The sequence below is a fragment of the Vulpes vulpes genome, chromosome 12, assembly GCF_048418805.1.
Source record: "Vulpes vulpes isolate BD-2025 chromosome 12, VulVul3, whole genome shotgun sequence".
Classification (NCBI taxonomy): Eukaryota; Metazoa; Chordata; class Mammalia; order Carnivora; family Canidae; genus Vulpes; species Vulpes vulpes.
Genome location: NC_132791.1, coordinates 133,949,203 through 133,977,132, shown reverse-complemented (window position 1 = coordinate 133,977,132; position 27,930 = coordinate 133,949,203). Strand labels below are relative to the sequence as shown.

The 27,930-nt window shown below is 50.5% G+C and overlaps 2 protein-coding genes across 4 annotated transcripts; one reads left to right on the top strand and one right to left on the bottom strand.

Moving 5' to 3' along the window:
* Window positions 1-773: 773 nt before the first annotated feature.
* WRAP53 (WD repeat containing antisense to TP53) lies at window positions 774-12,493 on the bottom strand. 2 transcript variants are annotated; one of them, XM_026005408.2, is made up of 10 exons: window positions 10,876-12,493; window positions 10,620-10,718; window positions 10,236-10,347; window positions 3,015-3,103; window positions 2,722-2,830; window positions 2,482-2,614; window positions 1,711-1,919; window positions 1,398-1,501; window positions 1,123-1,257; window positions 774-1,036 (listed from the first exon to the last, which is right to left on the bottom strand). In XM_026005408.2, the coding sequence occupies exons 1-10, from the start codon at window positions 11,274-11,276 to the stop codon at window positions 790-792; spliced, it is 1,638 nt and encodes a 545-aa protein (XP_025861193.1). In that variant the 5' UTR covers window positions 11,277-12,493; the 3' UTR covers window positions 774-789. The 2 variants fall into 2 exon arrangements, with proteins under 2 accessions (XP_025861193.1, XP_025861194.1); XM_026005409.2 differs by having other exon boundaries at window positions 2,722-2,812.
* A 20-nt stretch (window positions 12,494-12,513) lies between these two features.
* TP53 (tumor protein p53) lies at window positions 12,514-26,061 on the top strand. Of its 2 annotated transcripts, XM_026005407.2 has the most exons (11): window positions 12,514-12,650; window positions 21,497-21,598; window positions 21,759-21,780; window positions 21,876-22,115; window positions 22,620-22,806; window positions 22,888-23,000; window positions 23,223-23,332; window positions 23,596-23,732; window positions 24,026-24,099; window positions 24,484-24,590; window positions 25,186-26,061. In XM_026005407.2, the coding sequence occupies exons 2-11, from the start codon at window positions 21,525-21,527 to the stop codon at window positions 25,265-25,267; spliced, it is 1,146 nt and encodes a 381-aa protein (XP_025861192.1). In that variant the 5' UTR covers window positions 12,514-12,650; window positions 21,497-21,524; the 3' UTR covers window positions 25,268-26,061. The 2 variants fall into 2 exon arrangements, with proteins under 2 accessions (XP_025861192.1, XP_072586278.1); XM_072730177.1 differs by lacking the exons at window positions 21,759-21,780; window positions 21,876-22,115.
* Window positions 26,062-27,930: the final 1,869 nt, after the last annotated feature.

Sequence of the window (27,930 nt, the reverse complement as noted above, 5' to 3'; positions counted from 1 at the left end):
CGTCTAGGCCCCTGCCCACGGTCCCTTCTGAGCCCCCTTCTCAGTCTGGCAAGGCTGGGGGGTGGGGAGCAGCCACTGCTGGAAATAACACAGTCGCCCCCCACCCCCAAAGCAAGTACATAAATGGAGAAACAAGACCGGTGACAGCTGCCCAGGGAGACGCTCCCGCCCTGGTCCTGCATCTAGCGGGAATACAGAAGGTGACGTCTGTGGCTTCTCAGCACCTTTACTCTCTCATGTGTGTCCTTGACTCTGGCGACTCAGTCGCCTGCATCCTGGGGGAGTCCAGGGGAGGAGAGGCGGGTGCTCCCGCTCCCCTTCCCCCAGAGCTGAGTAATGGTCCCTCTGCTGCCTGGTGATGGTAAATAGTGTGGAGCGCGAGTGAGCGGGTGTCTTGTCTGTCACCGTCTGCACGGTCTCACGCAGTCACACCCGACAGTCTGACACACAGCGCCTGCCACTCCCGCTCAGCCACGCTCACCCTGACCCCTGCCGCCCCCACCTTGGGAGTGAGATTTCAAACAGGTTCCCCCCCTTCAGTTTACCGAGTTGCCTAGCAACCCGCCAGTCAAAGGCACGAAGCCCCACCCCCACTTGCTTGACTTCACACCAAGTTCGGCCGCCCCATTGGCTCCTGCCTAGTCCCACCTCTCAACCCCGGTTTGGGAAACAATATGCCAGCCCCCACTGCCCCTGGACATAGGCGCCCACTTGTACCCCACGGGCCCCATCTCCATCATGTGCCTCCCAAAAAAAGACACAAAGACCCTAGAGCCATAGAAAACGGTTTTATGTAAACTCACACTCACTTTCCTCAGTCCCTCCCTGGCCCTTCTGGCCCTGGGGAGCATCAGCTATCCTGGAGTCCATGTCCCCCCCACACCACCAGAGCTGAAGCTGACATTCGAGGTGGACGTGGCGCATGGAAAGCAGGGGAAGGTCCACCTCCCGCTCCCCTTCGTCCTCACTCTCTGTGGGCTCTGGGAACACACGCTGACCGGAGGCGGTGGCCAGCAATGGCAGGCTAGGGTGCAGACTGGAGGGAGAAAGACCGGCAGGGTCATCAGCACCTCACCTCCCTCCCAGACCTGAGCCCCACGACCTGTGGGAGTAAATGGTCACCTCACTCCGTTGGTACAGTCCTTCTGGGGCAGAAAACTCAGCAACGGCTCCGGCTTCCCTTCCTGTCCAGCTCCACCGGTGTCCCACACAGACACAGCCCCACTGGTGCTCCCGCTCACCAAGAACTGCCCAGTCCTGGGAAGAGAGGCACTTGTTGACACAGAATCACCTCCTCAGGGCAGGAATCCCTCACCATCCAGGGCCTGGGACCTCCAGCTGGGCTCTGACATCCCTGGGGCAACAGGACCCTGGGCAGGAAGGTCCCAGTCACTCACGGATCCAGATCGAAGTAGATGCGCTGATTGGTGGTCACCTCTCGACTCAGCGACCACAGTGGATGGCCAGGCTGCCGGAGGTCCCAGCACAGAAGCTCAGCATCCTAAAGACATAGAGCAGGGGCCTGGAGTCCATCCCTCCCCTGCCCACTCCATTCACCCCCTCGAGACATCCTTGCTTCCCTCAAGGTTTACAGATGCTTCCTTAGCTTGGCTTAATTTTTTCCCATGTCTGTCCCTCAACACATCACAGATGACATCCCATTACTGCCTTCTGTGCACCCTCTTTGGAATCTCAGGACATGACCCCTACCTTGCGGGCTCCTGAGAAGAAGCGGTTGCCATCAGGGTGAAAGCAGAGGTGAGTGATGCCTCCTTGGTGTCCTCCCAGCAAAGCAAGAGGGGAGCCATCATCACAGGCATACAGACCCAGGGAACGGCTATAGGAGCCACAGGCGTAGAGGGGTTGGGCTGGGCTGAAGGCTATGCAGGAGATGATGCCACTCTGGCCCTGCTTTTTGGCTAGGAAAGGAAGGAACAAAGTTGGGGACAGGGTAAGTACACCTGACATTAACCAACCTAATCAGCAGTGCACATCCATCTCCTGTCCCACGAGCTGGGAATCAACGTCTCCCCTGTCCCGTCTGTCACAAGCAGGATAAAAGACCTCTGATACTCAGACTCTTCCATCCCCACAAAGGACCTAAATGCTCAAGACTTATTTCCTCCTTCTCAAATATGTATCTTGAAGGATGGAAAGCTGAAGGCTCACAAGAGAATGAAATTGGCTTCATCTCCAATTTCCTAGATACCAGGATTTTGGAGAGCAAGGGGTACATAGCTGACAGGGCATGGGCTCAAGAGTGAACCAGCTCTTTACCATACAGCTTGACCCCAGGAAAGTTTCACCCCCTCCCTAAATCTGTTTTCTCCTCTGCCCACTTAGTACAACCTGCCCCCTCCCCACCGCCCTGGGCTGCCCTGAAGATGATGTGACATGCCTGGTCCCCTGGCTCACACAAGGTCCCTCTGTACAGGTCAGTGCCCTTCTCCTTCTCCTCCCTTGGGAGGCAGAGATGCTTACCAAATGTGGCTCGGACCTCACAGTCACGGCCAGGCCGGGCCGTGGAAAAGACCCGTATGGTCCTGTTGAAGCCACAGAAGAGCTGGGAGCCGTCAGGGGAGAAGCAGAGCGAGTGGGCTGCCGTCAGCTCGTCCTAGGAGCAGGAAAGCACTGCAAACAGGCCTAGCAAAGCCTCAGCTGTCCCCAAGGAAGGAGAGCTGGGGCAGGATGAGCCCTGGGACTGGGTGGGACAGTCCCTACCAGGTGGTTGTAGGCACGAAAGGAAGCCCGGAGCTCTCCAGTAAATGCATCCCAGATGTGAATGGGGTTCTCCCGGCTGCTGCTGGCCACGCTGAGAGAGACACGGACACTGAGGTCCCCATACTGTCAAAGGAAGGGGAGGAAGCCAACTGGCCCTCTCCACTTGCATCTGAAGGGTACACCAAGCTGTCCTCCCCAGAGACACCTGGCAGCCCCCAGCTCTCTCCCAGTAGGGGCTCCCCATGAAACTGGGGGGAGGGTAAGGCAGGGGGTAGGCAAAGGACATCACTTACTATGAGGTGTCTGGCTCGGATGAAGACATCAGAGAATACCAACAATAATCATAGATGGTGTCACCTTCCACCATTCGAAGGACAGGGACCTAGACAGAGATGTGGGAATGCTTGGGTCACCAGCAGTTTTATGACAGAGCGAGACGGTCAGCACTTAACCAAGTGGAAGAAGGCAGACAGCATTAGTATGAAGAACAGAATCCTGATCTCAATATTCAAGAGTCAGCTCAGACTTTAATGTCAGGTTTGGGCCACCAAAAGCCATGCAGATTTATCCTTTTACTTTTTAAACACTTAGAAAGAAGCAAATAATGTCCCAAATAGAAGCCAGGAACCAGCCACTGAAATGAATACTTACTGAACACCTAACTACATGTCATTTGATCCTTTAGAAAAAAAAAAAAAAAAAGTTAAATAAATAAATAAGGGATGCCTGAGTGGCTCAGTGGTTGAGCACCCGCCTTTGGCTCAGGGTGTGATCCCAGACTCCCAGGTTTGAGTCCCGCATTGGGCTCCTTGCATAGAGCCTGCTTCTCCCTCTGCCTGTGTCTCTGCCTCTCTCTATGTGTCTCTCATGAATTAATAAATAAAAATCTTTTTAAAAAATTATTAAATGGTTCAAACAAAAGAAATATTTGTAAAAACTCCTGGGACGACTCCACACAGCTTAAAAAATAAAAGACAAAAAACAGTTAAAACTTCTTCCCAAGGAAATCCTCCCTCAGAGGTAAATACTATCCTGAATTTATCATTATTGTGCATTTTTTTAGAAATACATTTTTTAAGGGATTTTATGTATTTATTCATGAGAGACACAGAGAGGCAGAACCATGGGCAGAGAGAGAAGCAGGCTCCCTATGGGGAGCCCGAGGTAGGACTCGATCCCAGGACCCCAGGATCACTCCTAGTCGAAGGCAGACGCTCAACCTCTGAGCCACCCAGGCGTCCCTAGAAATATATTCATACAGGGGCACCTGGGTGGCTCAGTTGAGCGTTAGACCCGGCTCATGTCTTAGGATCACGGGATCTCAGGGTCCTGGGATCAAGCACCATGTCAGGCTCCTAGCTTAGCCCAGAGCATGCTTCTCCCTCTCCTTCCCTCTGCACACACAATCTCCCTCTCTCACTAAAATGAATAATGAGGGGCAGCCCCGTGGCTCAGCAATTTGGCGCCGCCTTCAGTCCAGGGCATGATCCTGGAGACCTGGGATTGAGTCACACATCGGGCTCCCTGCGTGGAGCCTGCTTCTCCCTCTGCCTGTGTCTCTGCCTCTCTCTCTCTCTCTCTGTGTGTGTCTCTTATGAATAAATAAATAATATTTTTTAAAAATAAATAAAAATAATGAATAAAAATCTTTAAAAGAAATACATTCATACCAAAAAACTCCAAAACACAATGTATATCGTTGTCTTGCATGCCTTTACATTTAATGCCAATGGTACTAGGCAGTACACATCCCTTTGTGACTGGGAGGCGTAACCATGGCGACACATCTAGCTCTAATTCAGACATCTTGCTACTGGACAGTACCCCACTATCTTTCTCTATTGATAGTCACCGGTGTTTTTCCGTATTTTGGCAGGTATGCTTTGAACATTCTGGGGCACATGTGTGAGGGTGGCTCTGCAATTCCTGCTAAGGTACTAGGCTCTCTGGCATGCGCGTTGCCACCTCCGCTAGGTCACAGTTGGGTCCCAAGTGCCCACCCCAATCCACTGTCCTCCCAGGCGGCATGCAAGGGCCGGTTGCTCGGCGTCCTCTTGGTATCGCCAGACTTTTAACTTTTTCTCCACTGAAGGCTGTGGAACAGATTTTCACTGTGGTATAAATCTGCATTTCCCTCATGATCACTGAAGGTAGACACGCACCCATGCTCACTGGTCACTTAAGTATCGCTTTTCGTAACCTCTGCTCACTGTTATACTGAGCATTGTCCTTTCCTCTGATTTGAAGAGAATCTTTCAAACATCTGGGTGACTGTCTTTGTCACTTACTTGCTGGTCCTTGGCATGACATCCTGTACCCCTGACTTCTCTCCACTCTGAACCCACATATCAGACCTCCTGGCACAGCTCCACTGGCACACCCCAAGGGCATCTCATACTTGGTGGGTCTGTAACAGACCAACTCCCACCTCCTTCAAACCTACTGTTCTCCCAGGGCTCCACATTTGTGTATCTAAGCCTCCAATCTGAGCACTAATCTTGACCACTATGGCTCTTCACTCTGCTTTCACTCCTGGTCCAGCCTGAGCAAGACCAAACAGCTGCTGGCGACATGAACCTTGCCAAGCCCACCTTCTGGGACTCTCTCAAACATGTGCACTCCCTTCCCATGGAGTGGGAGTCCCAGGGAGTACCATGGGACTTCCCTGGTCCCATGCAAAGTTACTGCCTTCCTGAAACCATTGCTGCAACACTACAAGTTCTCCAGGCCTCCCTACACCATCACACTCCAACCTACCCGTCGTCAGTGCTCCACACCGCAGCCAAATGCAGGCCCTGGAGACCCTGTTAAATTAGAATTCTGTCCAGCATCACCTCCTGCTTAAAACATTTACGGAATCCACATAACCCTCAGTGTAAAACTGAATCTCCTTACCAGGTGGCTACCCCTTACCCACCTCTCAGGGCTCATCCCTCCAGACTCACTCCCTTACAATCTCTACATCCCACCATTCTGACTCCCCATCCCCAGAAGGTGCCAATGCACCATACCCTCAATCTGCAGGCTTTCACACATACTAGTGTCTGAGTCTGGAATGTTATTCCTTCACCTCCCTCAACAACTCCTTTTGGTTGAATCCTAATCACCCTCCTGGTCCCTTAGATGCTTTTTCCACTGGGAAGCCTCCCCTAAAACTCTCCACAGAGCAGGGTGCCCCACTCCACATTCCTACAGCCCTCCATGCTCCTCACTCCACATCATACCCATCTGAGGAGGCAAGAACTGTATCTATCTGGCTCACCACTGGTTCCCCAACACCAAGTATATCACCAGCAATCAATAAGAAATGTTTTAATGAAAAAACAAAGACAGGAAACTCTTCCAGCAATATAAGAGCCCCAGTAAGAAGACCTGAATTAAAAAAAAAAAAAAAAAAGACCTGAATTAAAGCAGGGTTAGCAGAGTGGGGAGAAGCAGATGGATCTGAAAGATTAGTGGGACTTGATGGACTCTGGTAATCAATTGGGTGTGGGGCATCAGGGAAAAGGAATTAAAAGATGAGACCTAGGCTTCTGGTTTGGATACCCGAGATCACCAAGATGGTAGAAAGAGTTGGGGTGCACAGGAGAGCCAGATGTCTTTGGTGAATGGAGACTCGGCATAACCCTCAAAGGGAAGGTTTTCACAAAGAGAGCCCCCCTCGGAACCTGAGATATGCAGGGCACCTGGATAGGGCTAGAGCAAGTGAAGGTCTCAGGTAAGAGCCTCAGGGTAGGGAGAAAACGGGGGAGGAGTGCCAAGGCTGGGGAGTTAGGAATGGGAGTTCCAGAAAGCTCTGTGGAATGTCAGAGACGGGCACGTGGGTGGCTCAGTCAGTTGAGTATCTGCCTTCAGCTAAGGTCATGATCTCAGGGTCCTGGGATCAAGCTCTAAATTAGGCTCGCTGCTCAGTGGGGAGCCTGCTTTTCTCTCTCCCTTCACCCCTCCCCTCACTCATGCTCAAGTTCTCTTTCCCTTCCTCTCTCTCTTTCAGATAAATAAAATCTTTTTAAAAAAGAAAGAAAAGTCAGAAATGGGAGGAGAGGAATTAGGAAACTAGGTTGGGAAGAAACAGGTATATGGAAACACTCAAAAACGACCTCCCCCAATTTCCCCACCTACATTAATCGTGCCCATTTCCAAATACTAAGCTTGCAGACATAGAAAGTGAAATTATCTAATGAGTGCAGCCGTGATGGAACTGGTATGTCCACACTGTGAACAGTAGTACAAAAAAAAAAGGAAAAAACATGGGAGGTTTTGAAAACAAGTTGGCTATCTGTATCACAAGACGTAAAGCAAATATCGATACTCCTGACCCAGGGTATTTCTTACTCATAAATCTCTCTTATGAAAAGAATTTCCATCAAAACACATGAAGGTGTTCACTGAATAACTGATGATACAAAATCCCAGAAACCCAACTGTCCAAAACAGGGGACTACGTAAGGGAATGATCTAGCATCGGCACTCAGCACAGCATCATACAACTGACACGTGACCATGGAGTCCCAAGTCCTGCGGAAATCATTTAGAATACAACTGTTAACAAATTTTAAAAAGCACTATAAAAAACCACCTACTATAGGATCATAACCTCGCCTTAATAGTGAGGTCTTAATGACCATCCTTTTTAAAACTGCAGTTCCCTTGCCCGATCCTCTTCCTTCCTTTATTTTTCTTCATGGCCCTTGGCAGGTAGATCTTTTACGTGGTTATTTCTTTATTCTCTACTCCCTGTGCTAGAATTTAAGTTATCACATAAAGAGGACAGGGACTTGTACCTGTTTTTGCTCCCAAATGATCCCTGGTACCTAAAATAGGGCCTAGCACCTAGAATGCTCTCAACCAAAACGTGTTGACTTAATGAATCAATGAAAGAACGGAACAGCTCCATCTAACACTCTGGTCTCCCCCATCACCTGACTTCCGGAGCACCACCCCCTGCCATGGCCTTCCCTGGACATCAGCCACCATTCCCATGATCAGGTCCCAGGCCCTGTCACCCCACAATCTCTACCATCTCCAACCTATCCAGCTGACTTGCTCTATTTCTCCCACCACAATTATTCCGCTTCATCAAAAACACATTTACAATCCATTTCCTTTATCTGCTTTACATGCGAGTCAACCACTACATCCACCCTCCTGCGGGTGCTCTCAAGACACCCTGGTCTTTCTCTGCTGGCAAACCCGAGCCAGGCCATCCTCCTATTCCATGCTTGACTCAACTAATACCAATGACTAGGGTTTGCTGAATACAAACCAGCCATAAGTTCATACATGTCACGTTAATACTTCTAATTCTCACAACTCCCCTGTGAGCACGATCCTCATCCTCACGTGACAAACAGTGGAAACACAGCCAGTTCACATACTGGGGCGAGATGCACGATGAGGTTACCAGACTTCACTTTAAATGGTTACCAGACTTCACAATGAGGTTACCAGACTTCACTTTAAAAGGGCCCACACATTTCCAGTGGGCCCTGACACTGCCACGTTCCTTGATGCCTTGGATTCCTGACTGCACAGGACCAATCATTCACACCTTCTGCGCTCTCCCCACAGACCCTCTTCCTTCTGCTGATAACCTTCCTTTATGCTTCACTGAAAAGCCAAGTGAGGAGAGGCAGAAATCTTCCAACCACAAGCAGCTGCCTCTCGTCCTACTGCCAGAGAGTACTCTGCACCTAACAAAGTCCTCTGCTGTGCTCTGTATCCTGTCCTCAGCCAGCTGCTCAGGGACCTGTCACGCCCCTCTCTTCTCCAGCATCAATTCCTCCGTCTACTGGGTTATTCCTGACCCTGCAGAAGCACCCCATTAACCTTTCTTTGGCCCTGTATTCCCTCTGGTCACCATTCCATTTCTTTTTTTTTAAATTTTTTTAAGATTTATTTATTCATTCATGATAGACATAGAGAGAGAGAGAGAGAGGCAGAGACACAGGAGGAGGCAAAAGCAGGCTCTGTGCCGGGAGCCCATTGTGGGACTCGATCCCAGGACTCCAGGATCGCGCCCTCGGCCAAAGGCTAAACCACTGAGCCACCCGGGGATCCCACCATTCCACTTCTCAACTCCCTTCCACAGGAAACTTTCCAAAGATTTGTCTACGCCTCCTCCTCCACCTGCCCTACTCGGTTTCTGCCTCCATAACTCCTCTATAGGAGCTCTTGCCAAGGTCACTAATGTCTTCTTAGGTCATTCTCTAAGTTTGTCTCAGCCTTAACAGCATTAGACCAGACTCTGCCTCTGCTTTTGTCACCCCTCCTGCACTCCACCTCCATCTGCTGGAGCACTCCAGGCTCTACGAAAGTAGAGCCTCTCTATTCTTCTCTGGCTACACTCTTGATACTGAATCTGTTCGCTAGACGGCAGATATCATCTACACACTTCTCCACTTCCTAAAGTACACCCCCAGACCCAATTTCTCTCTTAGCTTCACATGTCACAGATCTAAACACCCTTGATTTGTCCCAATACCTCTTCATGTCTGTTTCCTCCTGAGTAAATCGTACCACTATCTACCCAGCTGCAAACACCTGTACCTTTGATTGCTTCCTTCCCTACACCTTTCATTTCCATTTGACCTCCACGTCCTACAAAATATACTTCAAATCCACTCACACTTCTCCATTTCTCCTGCTGACACCTCAGGCCCCAGCCACCAGTTTCTCACCTGGACCACGATAAATGCATCCTAATGAAGCCCCCTGATTTCATTCTTGTTCACCATAATCCATTCTCCAAATTTCAGCCATCATTTCACTTTTTCGTTTTAAAACTCTCCCCTGGTTTCCTAAATAAATTCTAAATGGCCTACCCACCAGATTGGACACAATGTAGGTCGTTCATGGGATCCATCTTATACTGGCCTCCGTCCAGGTGGGCCAGCCTTCCTCCTGTTCCCTGAACATACAAAGCTCCTTCCTCACTCTGAGACTCTAATGTCATTGCCTCTTCCTAGGATGCTCTTTCTACAGCTCTTGGCATGACTGATCCCATCATCCTTCACATCTTAGCTCAAACATCTCCTCAGAGAGCCTCCCTTCCTGACAAGTTTATCTAAAGGGGTCTCCTCTGGCTCTTCCCTCCTCATTCTGTTTATTTCCTTCATGACATTTATCATAATCTTTGACGAACTTTACTCTTTATCGGTTTACATGTGTGTTATCTAACTCTCACGTGAGAAATGAAACCAGCTCTTCATCTGCCTCGTTCAGCACTTTCTCTCAGCATCAGACACAGTAACTGATACATTAACGATCACTCAATAAATATGTGTAAGTCAATTAAACACTGCCACGAGAAATTTGTTACTTTTATGAAAAACACATATTCACCACTAAAGGAAGAATGACCACCTCTTTAAACATGAACATGCCACCTGTGTACATTCACGAAGAAACAATGTTTGTGAACAGAAAAACATGTGGACTCAAGTTTCTCCATCTACACAGAGGGCTGAAATGCTCAGCGTCCGGTGAAGGGGCAAGGTAGCCCCTACCCTTACCATCTCTGCATATTCCAGCTGTTCCCCCTCATCGTACAGCTCTGGGGGCAGGTTATAAATCCGCAGGATGTTATCCGCACTATTGGTCAAGATGCAGGAACCATCAGGAGCCCTGTAGGAATAAAAAAGAGTCAGAAAGCTGGACAGGGCTACAGGCCTACACTTTCCAAGTGCAGGGCTAGGGCCCAGCCTACCTGTAGGGTGGGTCAGTGTAGGACCCTCCCCCGCCAAGGCCCTGAGGAAAGCAGAAGACACATAATCCTAGATGAGTTTTAAACTCAATCCAAGAGGAACTCTTACTCCTTCTCCCAGATAATCAGGGTTTTTATCAATGGTGAAAATCCTAGGCATGGTGATCTTCCCCGCCCCCTTGTCCTCACTTACCACTTACAGCCTTTCAAGAAGTTCTCGGGTTGGGTGCTGAATTCTGACCAGGAACCACTGAGAAACCGAGGGAGCTGGGAGAAGCAGTAGTTCCAGGTGCTGGAAGGAAGATGGGGGGGGGGGGGGATAGCAAACCCAGGTGAGCAAAGCACGGAGAAAGCGGGCCCGCAGCGGTGGGGCTGCCGACCCGCGGGTACGCGCGCAGTGCACTCCCACGCACCTTCCACACCGCCGCGGCCCTGCCACCACCACCTACCTGTATCCTTCGTCCTCCGGGGCGAGGTCCTCAGACACTCCTTCCACCGCCTCTCCTGGCCCCAACTCCGGCGCGTCCGCTTCTTCTGCGGGAAGGCTCACGTTTTCACCAACCTCTGGCTCCTCGATTCGAGGGCTCAAGTCGGTAGGAGCAGCGAAGCCCGCCTGCAGGGCGGTGGAGGCAGAAGCGGGGCCGCCCTCCTCTGGCGCCCGGGAGCCCGCCGCGGGATCCGGGAACGAGCGGGCCGGGCCGTCCCCAGCGGGAGGTACCGGCGGTGGCAACAGTTCAGAGTCCGGACTCTCACCCGTCGGGGAAGCCCGAGGAGACAGGGGAGCCGGAGCGGGGGCCTGGTCCGCAGCAAGGCAGTCCGGGGCCGACCGGGGCGCCTTGGGCGCGCTCATGCTGCCGAAGAAGCGCGGACTCCGGCCCGCGCCGCGACCCTCGTCCCTCGAGCGCCCAGCTGCCCTGCCGGTACGACAGCCCACACCGCCTCAAACTTCTCGGCTCCCGGACGCAGCCCTGGAGAACCCGTCCGGGGCCCTTCCTCCTTCTTCCGGGAGAGGGCGGAAGACCCCGGAAGGCGAGCGGGACAGGTGGACGCGCTCCGCCGCAAGCACAGCGTCCCTCAGCCCCCGCGGTCGCTAAGCGCCACTTGCTCTCGCGGGATTTGGCCTCGCCTTTCCATTGGACCTCCGCATCCCGGGTCAGATTTCGCGGGAGACCCGCGGGAGGGGCGGGGCAAGCACGTGACAGGTCGCGGATGCTTACCGTTCCCATCAAGCCGTAGGGCTCGTGGTGGTTGCTGGGTGTTGTAGTCCGAGAGCCTCTGCCTCGGCGAGCAGTGCCTGAGCTCCCCCTGCCGTCTCCCTCCGGCACTCCTAAAGCACCTACTACCCACCCTCACCTGCGGAGGGCGCTGGCGCTATGTTTGATTTTACAGCTTTTGACCTTTTTTTGCTTCTCATTCCGCCAAATTCCTCAGACTTCCGTCTCTTTTCATTCATTCAATAAGCATTTATTACTGAGCTCTTCCTTGCTACCCAGTACTCTACTAGGCACCGAGAAATAAATACAATGAATAAGATAGTTGACAAGGTCTCTGCCCCCCCCCCCCCCCCATGGCTTACGCTGCTGTGTAACTAAGACAAGGAACAAATCTTTGCAGAAAACGGTAAGGGCTGCGAAGGAAATTAAACAAGATGGTGTGACACAGGGTCTCTGAAGGAATTCGTTGGATTCGGATAGTAAGGAAGTCTTTCCTAAAAGGTGACGTTCTAGCTGATGAGAAGAGCATATCCAGCCATCCGGGAGAGGAATGACAGGTACAAAGGCTCTCTCCCTCCCCACCTTCATGTCTGACACAGGGGCAGGTGTCTCCTAAAATGGTTTCCACTTATTCTGCCCTCCCCGCTCCAGCCTGCCGACCGTCCCCACCCACAGTGTAAAGTAGCTGTAGCACCAACCCAGTGAGAATCCGGACTGGCTCCCGGCCCTCCTCCCGGGCTCCAGCCCCACCGCCTCCCCCCTCCGGCTAACTGCTTGCCCTTACTTGTCATGGCGACTGTCCAGCTTTGTGCCAGGAGCTTCGCGGGGGTTGCTGGGATTGGGATTTTCCCCTCCCATGTGCTCGGACTCACTGGCGCTAAAAGTTTTGAGCTTCTCAAAAGTCCAGAGCCACCATCCTGGGCGCAGGTAGCCGCCGGGCTCCGGGATCCCCTGGCGTCCGGCCTCGGAGCGTGCTTCCCAGGACGGTGACACGCTCCCCTGAGGTTCGGGTAAGCTCCTGACTGAGCCAGATGAGTCCTGTCTGAGTCACCGGCTCTCGGCTCTGTGTGTTTTGAGCTTGGGGAGAATTGGGGTCTGGGGGTGGGGCACGCGATCAGCGATCGCGGGGGAATGGAAGTTTGGCTGGCGGCACCAATACCGGAATGCACTGCTGGGAGGCCTGGGTGCAGATGAAGGGGCTGTTGGGAGCAGCCGGACTCAGCTTTATAGGAGGGGGACGTGCAGCCGGCCGAAGGGGTTCCTCCTCACCCCTCCCCTCCCTTTCTCTCCCCGTGCCGGGTGTGAGGAACCCCGAAATAAGACGCACAAAGCATCAGGATCCGAGATTGTTTTTTCCCCGATCTCGGGATTTTGGGGACCCCCGCGGCCCGAGATCTTCGAGCCCGCAGCATCCCCGGAGGGGCCTCTCGGGCTCCGTTCCGACATGATCACATTCGGGGGGGTCGATCCAGGAAGCCCAAGCCGCTCAGGTCCCAGAACTTCCGGACCTTTGTCCTTCCCGGAGGGATCTCCCCAGCGGCCCCTGGCTCCACTAGATGGAGACGATCCTAGTAGACTGCCTGGCGTGGACGTGGGTAGCGCTCCACGAGCAGTCTGCCCGCGACGCCCGGCGGGACGGTCCGGGTCCAGGAGGCCCGCGAGCTCTGTTATTGTTTGGTCGAACATTTACATTTCTGCCCCTTGCCGCAGCGTTTCCGGTTTTTTTTCCGGAGCAGCTCACTGTTCCCCCGAGGAGAGGGAAAGTGTCATTTAGACTGGCTCCTCTGACGTGCTCAGGGAAGCTGCGCGCCCCCTCCTCTACTCTCTCTCTTTCTTTCTTTCTTTCTTTCTCTTTCTTTCTTTCTTTCTTCCTTTCTTTCTTTCTTCTTTCTTTCTTCCTTTCTTCCTTTTCTTTCTTTCTTTCTTTCTTTCTTTCTTTCTTTTTTTTTTTTCCCCTTAACTCCTTAGCTGCTACTTTTGGCAGGCCGGGAGGGAGGGTCTGTTTGGATGCAAACCTCGAGCCCTCCCCAACTCCTTGAATGGTGCGCCCCACCCCATCGCCTGCAATCTGGGCGGGCGAGGGACGAGGTCTCCAGAAGCGTGCCGACGGCAAGTCCCGGGTATTTTCGAGCACGAGTACATTTGAGAATGACACGATGGCAGAGTGCGACGATGCACCGTTTGTGTAGGGCCGAGACACGGTTTCTCTGGCATCCGGCTCGGGACTCAGCCATTCCAAGTTCCGACGCAGAGCGAACGTCGTGAGGGCGGAAGGGGCGGGGCTTGAGGGGGCGGCGCCCGCCGAGCCGAGCCGAGGGGACGGGATCCCGCCTCCCGCCTGTCAGTCACTCCGGGCGCGCGGTGCTTCCAGCCTGCGGTCGCTCACCTACCTGTGCACCTGCTCGGTACCGGCCAATGCACGCGGTGCTTGTGTGCGGCTTGTTCTGAAATTGAGGTAGCATTTACACTCACTGCAATTAGACAGGTTTGGGCTGCTAACCAGCAGCCTGTCAAATGACACAATTTACACATCGTCATCGCCCCAGAGAAGGTTCTCCGGCCTCTCCCCTCTGGGGGTCTCTGACCCTCATCTTGGAGTTCTGTCACTACTTGTGCCTGTTGAAGAGAACGTAGTGTAAATAGACCCCCACAGTGTGTGCTCCTTTGTGTAGGCTTCTCGCCAGCAGCATAATACCTGTGACATCCATCCTTGTTCCTGTGTAACCAGTACTACTGTATCAGTAGTGTATCAGTGTTTTTTGCACCTTTGTATTTTTGTATTTAGCACATCTCACTGGATGAATAAACCGTGGGGTTTTTTTTAATCCATGTTCCTTTCGGTGACCGCTTGGGTTGTTAACCATTCAGGGTTATTTTGAATAAAGCTGCTATTAACATTCTTGTACAATTCTCTTTGTGGTCCTATGTTTTCATGGGGTTGGTTTTGGGTGTTTTGTGTGTGTGTTTTTTTTGTTTTGTTTTGGTTTGGTTTTGGTTTTGGTTTTTATAACCGTCTGGGAGTGGAATTTGCTAGGTGAGAGAGATCTAAACTTGATTTTTAAAATTAGTATATTTCAAAGTGGTTGTTCTGTTTTATGTGCCCACCAGCAACAGCTGTCTTTCCTCACATCTGGTTTTGTCAGACTTTCGAATGTGGTGCATCATTGTGGTTTTCATTTGCAATTCTCTTAGCTGTGATCAGTTTCCATGTGCTTATTGGCCATTTTAACTTGCGTTCAGCTGCATGCAGTTCTTTATATATTCCGGATAGGAGTCTTTTGTCAGTATCTATTTTCTCCTGACCTGTTGCTTGCCTCTCTGTCAGCGTCTAAGGCAGAGCAGCAGCAGATTTATCTTCTGTCTTTCAAATGTGTTCTGTGTGTTTAGAAAATCCTTGCTGACCCCAAGATCATGAAGATATTCTAGGATATTTTCTTCCAGAATCTTTAGGGTTTTAGGTTTTATATTTAGGTCTATGAGCCATAATTAATTAACTAATTAATTTAAGAGTAATTTTTATCGTGATGTGAGGTAGGGGTTCTGTTTTCTTTTTGGGTTTTCCTAGATGGATATCCAGTTCTTCTAGTGCCACTTGTTGAAACAGCCCTCCCTCCCCCCTCACTGGATCACTTTTAATTGGAGTGCTTGGTCTATTTAATTTAATGCAATTATTGTAAGGTTTGGGTTTAAGTCTACTGTGTTAATGCTATTTTCTATTCTATTTCTTCTTCTCTTCAGACACTTGAGGAAGAAACAATAACAATCTTATAAAAACTTTCAGAATGTAGAAGAGGTAACATCTTCCCAACTAATTTCATGATATCCTGAGAATCCTCATATCAAAACCAGACAAGAATGTTACAAGAAAAGAACATTTAGACCAATATTCCTGCTAGCATATATACATATGTGTATATATACACACATATGTATATATGCAAAAATCTCACAAATCTTAGCAAAGTAAATCTGATTATCTATAAAACGGATAAATACATCCTAATCAAGTGGAGTTTATCTCTAGACGGCAATGTGTTAACATTCAAAAAATCAGTGTAGGGATCCCTGGGTGGCGCAGCGGTTTGGCGCCTGCCTTTGGCCCAGGGCACGACCCTGGAGACCTGGGATCGAGTCCCACGTCCGGCTCCCGGTGCATGGAGCCTGCTTCTCCCTCTGCCTGTGTCTCTGCCTCTCTCTCTCTCTCTCTGTGACTATCATAAATAAATAAAAATAAATCTTTAAAAAAAAAATCAGTGTAATTTGCCACATAAACAGATTGAAGGATAAAAATCCTATGATCATTTCAACAGATAAATAAAAAGCAGTTGACATCATGCAACACCTATTCATGATTTTAAAAAAGAAAGAAAAGAAAAGCCAACCTCCCAGCAAACTAGGAAAGGGAAAACTTAGTCTGATAAAGAGCACCCCCAATCAAGTTACCATCAATACGTAACAGTGACAGACTGAATGCTTGTTTTCTAAGATGAGGAACTAGGAAAGGATTTGATTCTCACCCCTTCAACATTATACTGAAGGTGTTAACCAGGCTAATAGAAGAAGCATTGAAAAACTCACAAGGGGCACCTGGTTGGCTCAGTCAGTAGAATACATGACTCTTGATCTCAGAGTTGTAAATTTGAGGCCCACCTTGGATGCAGAGATTACTTAAAAAATGAAACCTCTTAAAAAGAACTATCATGACTGATAAAGGATTATAGCAAGGTCCCAGGTTACAAAGGCAATATACATAAATTGTATTTTTATGTAATAACAACCATTGAATCTGAAGTCGGAAAATGAATTATAAAAGCAGTGGCATTTACAAAGCATCCAAAAACATGGCATACCCAGGGATAAATTGAAGAAAGACGGACAAGAGTTCTATGTTAAAAACTGCAAAATATTGCTGAGAGAATTTAAGGAAGATTTTTATTTTATTTTATTTATTTGTTTATTAATGAGAGACACAAAGTGAGAGGCAGAGACACAGGCAGAGGGAGAAGCAGGCCCCACGCAGGGAGCCCACGTGCGACTCGATCCCTGGTCCCCAGGACCACACCCCAGGCTGAAGGCAGTGCCAAACCGCTGAGCCACCCGGGCTGCCCGGAAGATTTAAGTAACAGTACCATATTCATAGAAGGAACACTCAATAGTGTTGAGATGTCAGTACTCCAAGATGATTTTATTTGAGCCCAATCAAAATCCTAGCTGGTTTTGTTTGTAGAAACTGACAAGCAATTCCAAAATGAAAGTGTAGTACAAAGCTGGAGGTCTTAAACTAGCTGACTTCAAGAATTCTGTAAAGCTACCATAAGACAACAACCATGAACAGAATAGAGCCCAGGAAAAGACACATAAGTGTAATCAAATGGTTTTCTACAAAAGCTCCAAAATGAATCCATGGGGGAAGGAAAGTCTGAAGAGAGTGCTGAAACAAGTGGAGCTGAGTGGATTCTGACCCCTACCTCATACTATACACAATTTGAGATGGATAGTAGATCTAAGCATAAAATATATTAACTTTCAGAAGGAAACATGGCAGCAGTGTCTTATGCTTGGTAGGGCTGGGTGACAAGGTTGTATCAAAATGTGTCAAACTTTATCTAAATGGCAAAATTAAGATTGTGCATTTCAACTTACATAGATTGTACCTCAAAAATATCTGTGGGCTTCTGCGGAGCCACTAGAAGTATAGGGGAGACAATAAAGGCAGAATGTTGATTATTCTTGAAGCTAGAAGATGGATACATGAGGGTTCATCATTCTTTTTTATCTTTTTATGTGTTTGAAATTGTCCATAGTCTTACACAATTTTCTTTTATTTTTTTCATTTTAGAAAAACACAGATGAGAATAATACAACACTCACGTTCCCACAAAATAATTATAACACTTGACATTTTGTCGTGTTCATATTATAATAAACAAATAATGTATGAATACCATCTTTTTAAATTTTTCTTCATTAATCAAGTAAGGTTGCTTTGATGGTACCCCCAGTCTCATGAGTATAAGTTTTAATTCTTTTTACCTGTCTTTCATACTTTCACATATATATGTTGATAAGAAATTCAGTTGACCCTTAAAAAACACAGGATTGAACTGTGTAGGACCACTTATACATGGGTTTTTTGGATAAATACAGTAACAGTATTGTGAATGTTTCTTTTTTCCTTGTGTGATTATCTTAATAGCATTATCTCTAGCTTACTTTAAGAATATAGTATATGGGGGGCACCTAGGTGGCCCAGTCGGTTAAGCTTCTGCCTTTAGCTCAGGTCACTATCTTAGGGTCCTGGGATCCAGCCCTGCATCAAGCTCTCTGCTCAGCGGGTAGTCTGCTTCTCTCCCTCTCAAATAAATAAAATCTTTTTTTAAAAAAAGAATGTAGTATATAATATATATATATAATATGTTTTTTAGTTACTTATGTTATTGGCAAGGCTTCTCAATAGTAAGCTGTTAAATTTTGGGTCAGTCAAGAGATAACACATGGATTTTTTTTTTTTTTTTAGATTTTATTTATTTATTCATGAGAGACACAGAGAGAGAGGCAGAGACACAGGCAGAAAGAAGCAGGCTCCATGCGGGACTCCATCTGGGCACCCCAGGATCATGCCATGGGCCAAAGGCAGACACTCAACCACTGAGCCACCCAGGTGTCCCTGGATTTTTTTTTTTTTTTAAGACTTTTTAAATGTATTTATTCATGAGAGGCAGAGACATAGGCAGAGGGAGAAGCAGTCTCCCTGTGGGGATCCTGATGCAGGACTCGATTCCAGGACCCCGGGATCACGACCTGAGCCCAAGACAGATGCTCAGCCACTGAGCCACTCAGGTGCCCCAACTCATGAATTTTCTATAGCACAGGGTTCGATGCCCCCGACCCCCACATTATTCAAGGGTCAACTGTACTCATTTTATATTTTTAATTCACATAAACTACTTAGGTTACCATGTTTTTCTTTTTTTTCCCCTGCGAATTTTATTTTTTTAATCAATCTGTTTGAGCTATATCTATCTAGTTACGTACACACAGATACATTCATTTCCTTAAACTGCTGCAGTAAACTCTTGTATTTCATGTAGCCAATCCCTACTGATGGATAGTGATGTTTCCTGTCACCTGTCATGGAGAACATCACTGATATGAACGTATTTGTGCAGAACTCCTGCTCCCTCCATACAAAACTCTTCTAAGGGAGTCTTACCTAGAAGTGATTCTGCAAAGTACTAAGTTTTTGAGTCTTACCAGATACTGCCTTGCTGCTTTTAAGAATCATCGTGTTTTTCCAGTCAAATAGCTTTCAGCCAAAAAAACCTTTTTGCACCAAAAAAATATTATTATTATTATTATTTTGCAGACTCTGGATGAAGCCAGAGGAGCATAATTATTTAGAGCTTGGACAGTGGCTTTTGGACAGCCCAGATTCAAATCCCTGGCTCGGGAGGTTTCTGAATCTGAATAAGTGAGTTAATTCCTTCAACCTCAGTTCCTTCAGCTTGAAGATACCCACTGCTATGGTTTCTTGAGAGGATTAATGAGATAAACCACCGGAGCAGTGAGCCCCTGTGCGGATTACAAACAATAGCCATTGTTAGGATGGTGGTGGGCTGGGCAACTGGATGAGGTCCCAGCTGAGTTTGGCCTTCTAACCAGGGATATCTATGAGTCCTGCCTCCCCAGCCATTTGGAAGGTCTGGTTGAGCTTCTGACAATTTAGTTTAATGGCCCTTGATCCTCATCCATGGGAAGTACATGCTCCAAAAAGGTTTCCTGGTGATAGTGCCTGCTTTTTTGAGAAAAACAGAATTTACTTGCTGCCAAGAACCAAGAGAGGGAGAGACCTCCTTTGTCTATGAGGCTGTCTCCCTCCCAGTGGGATTGGGACCTCGGGCCTAGCATCCCAGGACAGCCCCTCTTGGCATATTTACTGAACAGAGTTCCCTGAAAGAGGGGCACTAGCATTAATGAGGCAGGACTACAGAAGCCCCACCCACTCAATTACAAAGTTCTGGGTCTAAAATAATAATCGAACTAATAGAATGGAAAATCCTATAAACAAACACATCTGTTGAGCTCTTACTGTGCCAGGCACAGAGAGGTTAAGTAACCTCCCCAGATGATACAGCTATTAGGTGGTGGGCATGGGATGCAGGCCTAGCCTGTCTGCCTCATAGCCCATGCCCTGCTACAGCTGCTCATGTCTCCCCATCCTAGGTATTTTTCACTAAAAAAAGATGAGCAAAACTCAATTCCTGCATGTAAGGAAGCCAAAAGGCTAGCCCTTGGGATGGGTAGAGTTGCACAGCAAATATAAGTAATGATACGATGTCAGACCTAGGGCTTTGACTTCTGAGCTCCCTTCCATAAAATCTCAAAAGCTTTTTTTTTTTTAATTTTATTTATTCATGAGAGACACAGAGCCGCAGAGACACGGGCAGAGGGAAAAGCAGGCTCCCTACAGGGACCCCAGTGCGGGACTCGATCCCAGGACCCTTTGGCTCACAACCTGAGCCAAAGGCAGGTGCTCCACCACTGAGCAACCCAAGCACCCCATGAGTGGTCATTTCGAATAAAAGCTCATCCATTTGCCTGTGTGCGGTGGGCGAGTCCCTCCACCTCTCTGAGACCAGCTTCCTCACCTGTTGGGCAGCCAGGGTGGTTCTGAGACAAATGAGATAACCCACAAGAAAGGATTTCACAAACTCTGAGGACATAAGAAAGCAGGCCTTCAATCCAGGTCGAGGTGAATGTTCATGGAGATGCTAATGGGAAGAACTGCTGGGGGTGAGGGTGGGGCCGTAGGCTTGTCAGTGCTTTACAAGACAAAAAGGTAATGAATAGGGACTTTGGTTTGCAGTGGGTGTGTTTTTTTTTTTTGCAAAACTCTTGACAAACTCGTGAGTTGGGGAAGATGTCATGAGATGGTGGCAGCGCGGCCTAGTACAGTGCCAGGGCCCAGACTGGGACCTTCCCTCTGACCTGCTGGCTCCTGGGGACACCTCACAAGGTGCTCCTGGCTTCGGCATCATTCACTTGCTGACCACAGTGAGCCCAACCAGGTGAGAGGCATTTTGCTAGTGCTGCAGTGAGCCGGACAGGTAGCTCACCTGCTTCTCCCTCTCCTTCTCCCTCTGCCACTCTCTCACTCGTGTTCTCTCTCTCTCAAATAAATTAATTAATCAAATCTTTTTTTAAAAAACTGGTGACAGCGTTTGGCTGGCAGTCTTTGCCTGGGTGGTCTGGGCAGACATCCCTGAGGAGCTGTGACATTCGGGATGAGCTGCTAGAAGGTGCCTCCCCTGCAAGCAGAGGCTGGACCAGGGTTCCCAGTAGAGGGAACCCCGAGCCAGTGAACTGGGGTGTGTGTGTGGCAGCAGAGAAGGGCAGCCACTGGCTGGAGAGTACTGGAAGACGAGGTTGGGGATGCCGGCCGGGAGGTCCTGAGGACTCTGCAAGCCAGGGGTGGGAATGGAGATAGCAGATCCTTAGGAAGCTTCGTGATGAAGGGGATCAGGTGGGGAATGAGGGGGTCCATGCAGGTATCTTCGTCCAGGTGGAGGGTGTGGGCTGACCTTCTTCATCCTTATAACCAGGAAGGCTTGTGGACTCTGTGATGGGAGGGCTGGAATCCCCTCTCTGGTTATCTTTGTACCTTGAGGATGTGTGGGGTAGGCCGCCCAGGGGTGGGCTGGGCAGGAGCCGCCCTGCTCCTGGGGAGGCCCAGGTTGGGGAGCCAAGGCATCCCAGGCCCTGGTATGATGTTGCTGGAAGGGTTCCTCCCACCTCGGGGCTGAGGGACCCAGGCCTGGGCTTGTCTCCCGCTGACCCCTCGCCTTGCCCTCCACAGCACCCACACTCCCTTCCCAGGAGCTGCGATGCAAGAGCCACAGTCAGAGCTCAATATCGACCCCCCTCTGAGCCAGGAGACTTTTTCAGAATTGTGGAACCTGTAAGTGGAGGGCAGGCCAGGCTCCCCACCAGCCCTCTGGGACCCCTGCCCACCCACCCCAATCCCAACCCCCAGCACACACACACACACACACACACACACCCCAGTAGAAGCCCATAGGAAGCAAAACCAGCTCTGACTTTCTGCTCTCATCTTCCAGGCTTCCTGAAAACAATGTTCTGGTAAGGACTGGGTGTGGGGAGGTCCAGGGCGGGGGCGGGGGTGGGGGGGTGGGACCTGGGGACCTGACCCTTGACTCTGGTCTCGCCCCCTACAGTCTTCTGAGCTGTGCCCAGCAGTGGATGAGCTGCTGCTCCCAGAAAGCGTCGTGAACTGGCTAGACGAAGACTCAGATGATGCTCCCAGGATGCCAGCCACTTCTGCCCCCACAGCCCCTGGACCGGCCCCCTCCTGGCCCCTATCATCCTTTGTCCCTTCCCCGAAGACCTACCCTGGCACCTATGGGTTCCGTTTGGGGTTTCTGCATTCTGGGACAGCCAAGTCTGTTACTTGGACGGTCAGTGGCCCTGCGAGGCGGGTTTCCATGGGGCTGGCCGGGGCCTGGCTGTGGCCCCTGGGTTTCTCTGTTTGGATTTTGAGACTCCGCTCGGTCCGCACTGTCAGTCGTCCTGCATTACCTATGTATTCTGTGACCTTTGGCCTCAGCTCTGTGTCAAAGTTGACATTTCCCCCCCCTTGACCTTGGGCTTTCACGTTTCCTATCATGGGGCAAAGGGACTCTTCTTCATTTTCCTTCACTTGTTCATTCCTTGGCTTTTTAAAGTAAGCTTCTGGGAGATGCCTGGGCGGCTCAGTGGTTGAGCGTCTGCCTTTGGTTCAGGGTGTGAGCCCCAGGTCCTGGGATCGAGTCCCACACCACTTCTCCCTCTGCCTGTGTCTCTGCCTCTCTCTGTGTGTCTAAAATAAAGTAAGCTTCTGGAATAGACACCGACCTCTCTACTTCTCACCACCCACCCCGGGCACGCGTGCCCTGACCTGTCCATCTGTCCTTTTCTTACAGTACTCCCCTCTCCTCAACAAGCTGTTTTGCCAGCTGGCGAAGACCTGCCCCGTGCAACTGTGGGTCAGCTCCCCACCCCCACCCAACACCTGTGTCCGCGCTATGGCCATCTATAAGAAGTCGGAGTTCGTGACCGAGGTTGTGCGGCGCTGCCCCCACCATGAACGCTGCTCTGACAGTAGTGACGGTGAGCCGTCGGGGGCTACAGATGGGACAGGGCTGCTCCCCAGAGGGCCCAAAGCCCTGATTCCTCCCCAATGGCTCTTAGGTCTTGCCCCTCCTCAGCATCTCATCCGAGTGGAAGGAAATTTGCGGGCCAAGTACCTGGACGACAGAAACACTTTTCGACACAGCGTGGTGGTGCCTTATGAGCCACCCGAGGTCTGGTTTGGCATCTGAGGGGTCTCTGGGAGGAGGGGGCTGGAGGGATTTGTGAGGTAGGAGTTGAGGGGGCTTTCTCCTCGTTCAGCCTCCCCACAGCCCTGTGAGGAGTGCAGAGGCAGGTGGGTCATCCCATTCTGCGGTTGGGAAAAACTGAGGCTAACAGACTACAGGCCTGCCCAGGGCTGAGTGGCCCGACCCTGGGCCTACCTTCTACCTCAGGTTGGCTCTGACTATACCACCATCCACTACAACTACATGTGTAACAGTTCCTGCATGGGAGGCATGAACCGGCGGCCCATCCTCACCATCATCACCCTGGAAGACTCCAGGTAGGGACCTGCATGCCACCCTTCCCCTGGCCACTTCCTTACTGTACCCCCCTCCATCCTTCCCATCCATTCCTGTCCCCACATGTGGAATCTCCTCTGCCATCCGCCTCCCCTGGTTTTCTTTCCTCTGGCTTTGGGACCTCCCTGACCTGTGGCTTCTCAATAGTCTGTAGGCTTTGGCTGTACGTTGGATGAGGGTGGCTGGGAGTCGGTGGGGCCCACCACCCTCACGGCCCCCTGCTTCTCTCTTCTCACCTGGGTAGTGGAAACGTGCTGGGACGGAATAGCTTTGAGGTACGCGTTTGTGCCTGTCCCGGGAGAGACCGCCGGACTGAGGAGGAGAATTTCCACAAGAAGGGGGAGCCTTGTCCTGAGCCACCTCCCGGGAGTACCAAGCGAGGTAAGCAAGCAAGACAAGAGGAGGTGAGGGAGGGACAGAGGGACACCTGGGTGGCTCAGGGGTTGAGCATCAGGCATGATCCCAGGGTCCTGGGATCCAGTCCCGTGTCAGGGTCCCTGCAGGGAGCCTGCCTCTCCCTCTGCCTATTTCTCTGCCTCTCTGTGTTTGTGTGTCTCATGAATAAATAAATACAATCTTAAAAAAAAAAAAAAAAAAAGGAGGATGTGGGGCAGATACAGAGGGTGCAATTCTGCTCAAAACATACTCTTGTCTTTTCCTCCTTTCTTTCCCAGCACTGCCTCCCAGCACCAGCTCCTCTCCCCCGCAAAAGAAGAAGCCACTGGATGGAGAATATTTCACCCTTCAGGTACTGAGGCTGGGAGGAACAGATAAGGCAGGCTCTTGCCCCCCGCTTAGCGGGATTAGATGAGGGAAGAAAAAAATGTGAATGGAGCACATGTGAGGCTAGGCCTGTTCCTCTCTCCATCCTTTTCTCTGGTCCTGTCCCTGATTCTTGAAGTTGATATTCCTGGATTGAAGATTTGTTTCAAGCTGAGGGCCAAGAGCACAGTTTTCTTTTGACTGCTCCGCCTGCAATTAGCACACTTGCCATCAAGGGGCAGTGATGCCTTGACAGTGGCTGCAGGCTGTGCCTCACTGCAGATTGGCACTTACACCTTAGTCTGAGTTAAATGGTACTGTGGCTTCCCCCTCTTATTCTTTCTCCTTCCCCCCCCCCCCCCTGCCAAAGATCCGGGGGCGTGAACGCTATGAGATGTTCAGGAATCTGAATGAAGCCTTGGAGCTGAAGGATGCCCAGAGTGGAAAGGAGCCGGGGGGAAGCAGGGCTCACTCCAGGTGAGTGACCTGGGCCAGCTTGCAGCCCCACCCCCCTGCCTTCATATGTTGGAAAGCCACAGGATTCCATTCTACTCCTACCTTCAAGGTGGAAGGGAACTGATCCCCTCATGGTTGGTCCCACCCTGGGCAAACCTGCTTCCACCATCCCCCCAGTTGGATCCTGCACCCCCTTTCCTGCCTCAGGAGGTCCCCAAACCCCTTGAGGGACGAGCATGGGTGTTTGTCATTTCCAGCAACCCCTAGTGCCAAGTGGGGTCTCCAATAGGGACCTGATAACCGTGTGGGAAAATACTGGACACAGCAGGATTGGGCCAGACCCCGAGCCCTGCCAAGGATGAGCAGATCCGTGTGGCTCGGTTTCCTTGTTCATCAGAGGGGGTGAGGGGAGAGGAAGCAAACACACAGAAGTTCCCTGGGTGCTCAGTAAATGTGTCTGCAGCATTTTAACTTAAATTCCCTCATTCCAAAAAAAAAAAAAAAAATTTCCCTCACTCCAGCCTTGGACCCTTCCAAGCCTAGATCTAGGACAAGGAGCCCCGAGTCTCCCACTTGCTAATATCGTCTCTTCCCCTCCACCTTGTGTCCCCAACAGCCACCTGAAGGCAAAGAAGGGGCAATCTACCTCTCGCCATAAAAAACTGATGTTCAAGAGAGAAGGGCCCGACTCAGACTGACTTCCCCTGCTTCCTGTCCTCCCCCCACATGCACACCCTCACTCTCGTCCTCCTTCCCTGGCATTTTTGGAATTGGGAGCTTGAGCACACCTACTCGGTGTGTTACTTTGCATGGTACAGATGTGCCTCAGAAACACCCTAGATTCTTCCATTTGCCTTTCCCGTAAGTCTCTACTAAAGAAGTTGGCCTGCACAGTTGGTAGGTCGGGAGATAAAGGACGTTCCAGCCTGGTTTTTAAGTTTTTTACTGTGTAGAACCATGGGAGAGGTAGGAAAATGTTCCTGAATGTTGGGAGCATTTTATAGCCCCTAAGACACTGAGTCATGAGCCCAGGTCTCTATCATTGTAGCCAGTGGCTGAATTTTTCCTAATTTCACAGGCCATTTTTATGAATTGCTAATTAACCATACCTACCTCACTGAGCTTGTGAGGATGAATGAAATAATGTCTGTCTGACCCCAAAACCACCTTTTATCCCATGTCTGTGACTTGGTGCCTGTGTGGGTGCTCATTTCCTGCCCTGGCCAAATCCTGTCCAGCCTTTTTGGGAGACCCCTGCACCTAAGATGAAATCTCACTCCCATCTCACACCCTGCAGAATCCCATCCCTGGTGTAGGATCTTTGTCTACCAAGGGCTTTTACTGCTCCCCCCCGCCCCCAATTGCTCAGGATCAATTTCTTTTGCACTCTGTGAGGCACATCTGCATTCAGCACCCCCACCCCTCCTCCTCTTCCCTTTTTATATCCCGTTTTTATATCAATCTCTTATTTTACAATAAAACTTTACTACCATGTGTGTGTCCGCGGGCTGCATGGGGCCCGCTGTGCCGCAGGGATGAGGAAGGAGGTGACGTTGGGAGGCAGCCACCTGAGTCTCCAGGGAGTGTGGGCTGGGGGGGGGGGGTGCCCAAGGCCGGGGCTCTGGAGAACAAAAGCTGGAGACTGGGTCAGTCTGCAGGCTGCATGACAACAAGGGAGGGGGGTACTCCATTCATAACCCGAGAACCAACTGTCCTTCCCTCCTCCCCTTCTGCCAGGGCTGGCATAAAATTCTCTCCTGCCCCTGCTTCTAGGATTGGGCTGCTACCCCCCTCCTTCGGCCTCTCACCAAGGATTATGGGATTTAAATGTCTGATTTAGCAAGCCTGAGCCTCTGGGGTGGCCATCTGCTCCACAAGAAAGGGGCAGGATACCTGGGTCCCCGAGGGAAAGGTGGTGGGTGCTGTTGGGTGAAGAGAGGGGAACAGGGGAGGCCTGCCAGCCAGGGTCCCAGGAAAGTGGGGGCGGCTAAGGTGAGGGCTGGAGTGTGGGGCCGGGGCCTTCCCGGCATCCCCTCATCCTGGGCCTCATGCCAGGCAATTCAATGAATTGAAGCTTTAAACTCTGCCAGGAAAACCTTTCAAAGGGCTTCTTGGGGTAGGGAGGAGAGCTGAGGTTGGGGAGCTCGGCACCCCGCCTGTTCTACTCCTCAGTGCTGCTGGCTCCCAGGGAGGGGGGCTGGGAGCGAGCTCTCCCCATCACCCACTGCTGGTGAAGCCAGTGCTTGAAGGGATGGTGAGACAGTGGGGACATGGCTTGGCCCACCCCCTCCCTGGAGGCAGAGGGTGGGGTACTAAGGTCCAGAGAGGCCTCTGGGGCCAGTGTCCTCTCTGCCTTATCAAGCAGACTTAAAGTTCCTGTGGGAGTACCTTGGCTTGCCCCAAAGGTCCCAGATGGCTGTGCAGCCACCAGCCTGCCTGGCCTCAAAACGACCTTCTTCCTCTTTTTTGCCTGGGCAATGCCAAACACTCCCCAGGAGACCTGGAACCATCTCCAGAGACAGTTCTCCATCTCTCTCCACCCACTGCAGCCTTGGCAAACCAGAGCTCTTAAAACCCCTCTCACTCCTAGATGGGTCACCTTGAAGCTCCCTTATGACCAGTGTCCAGCACCCCTGACTCACATTTCCCTAGACTGTGTGTCCCTGGCTGTTTTCATTTCTGCTCTGCTCCTTCTGAAAACAGATCCCTTCTGGCTCTGCTGAAACCTCTGTGAGCTGATAGATCACTGGCCAGGCATGAGGCTGGGTTTGCAGGCCAGTTCTGCGATGAGTTGTGTGACCTATAACGGGTCCCTAACTTTGGTCCCACCTGGCTATTTTCTTACCTCATGTTCATTCAGTCATCAGTGGGCATTTGCTGGTGTTTTATTCTGCCTATCTCTGTTCTAGAATGTGGGGGCCTGTGACAGACATGGCCCCCACCCACAAGTTCCAAACCTAAGCCCTATATCACTGGAATTTGGAAAACAAAAACTTACCTCCCTGATTCCAAGAACATAGGGTTGCCGGGACACCAGGGTGACTCCATGGTTGAGTGTCTGCCTTCGGCTCAGATCATGATCCCAGGGTCCTGGGAGGGGCTCCAGCATCAGGCTCCCTGCAGGAAGCCTGCTTCTCCCTCTGCCTGTGTTTCTGCCTCTCTCTCTGTGTCATTCATGAATAAATGAATAAAATCTTTTTCATTTTATTGAAAAATGGAAAAAAAAAAAAAAAAAAAAAAAAACGGGTTCCCAAAGCTGAGACCCAGCCAAAGCGGTACTCTGAGGAACGTGTATAGCCGCAAATGCTTTCATTCCAAAACAGCAACAAAAGGAACCTAGCATGCAGACTAAAAAAAAAGA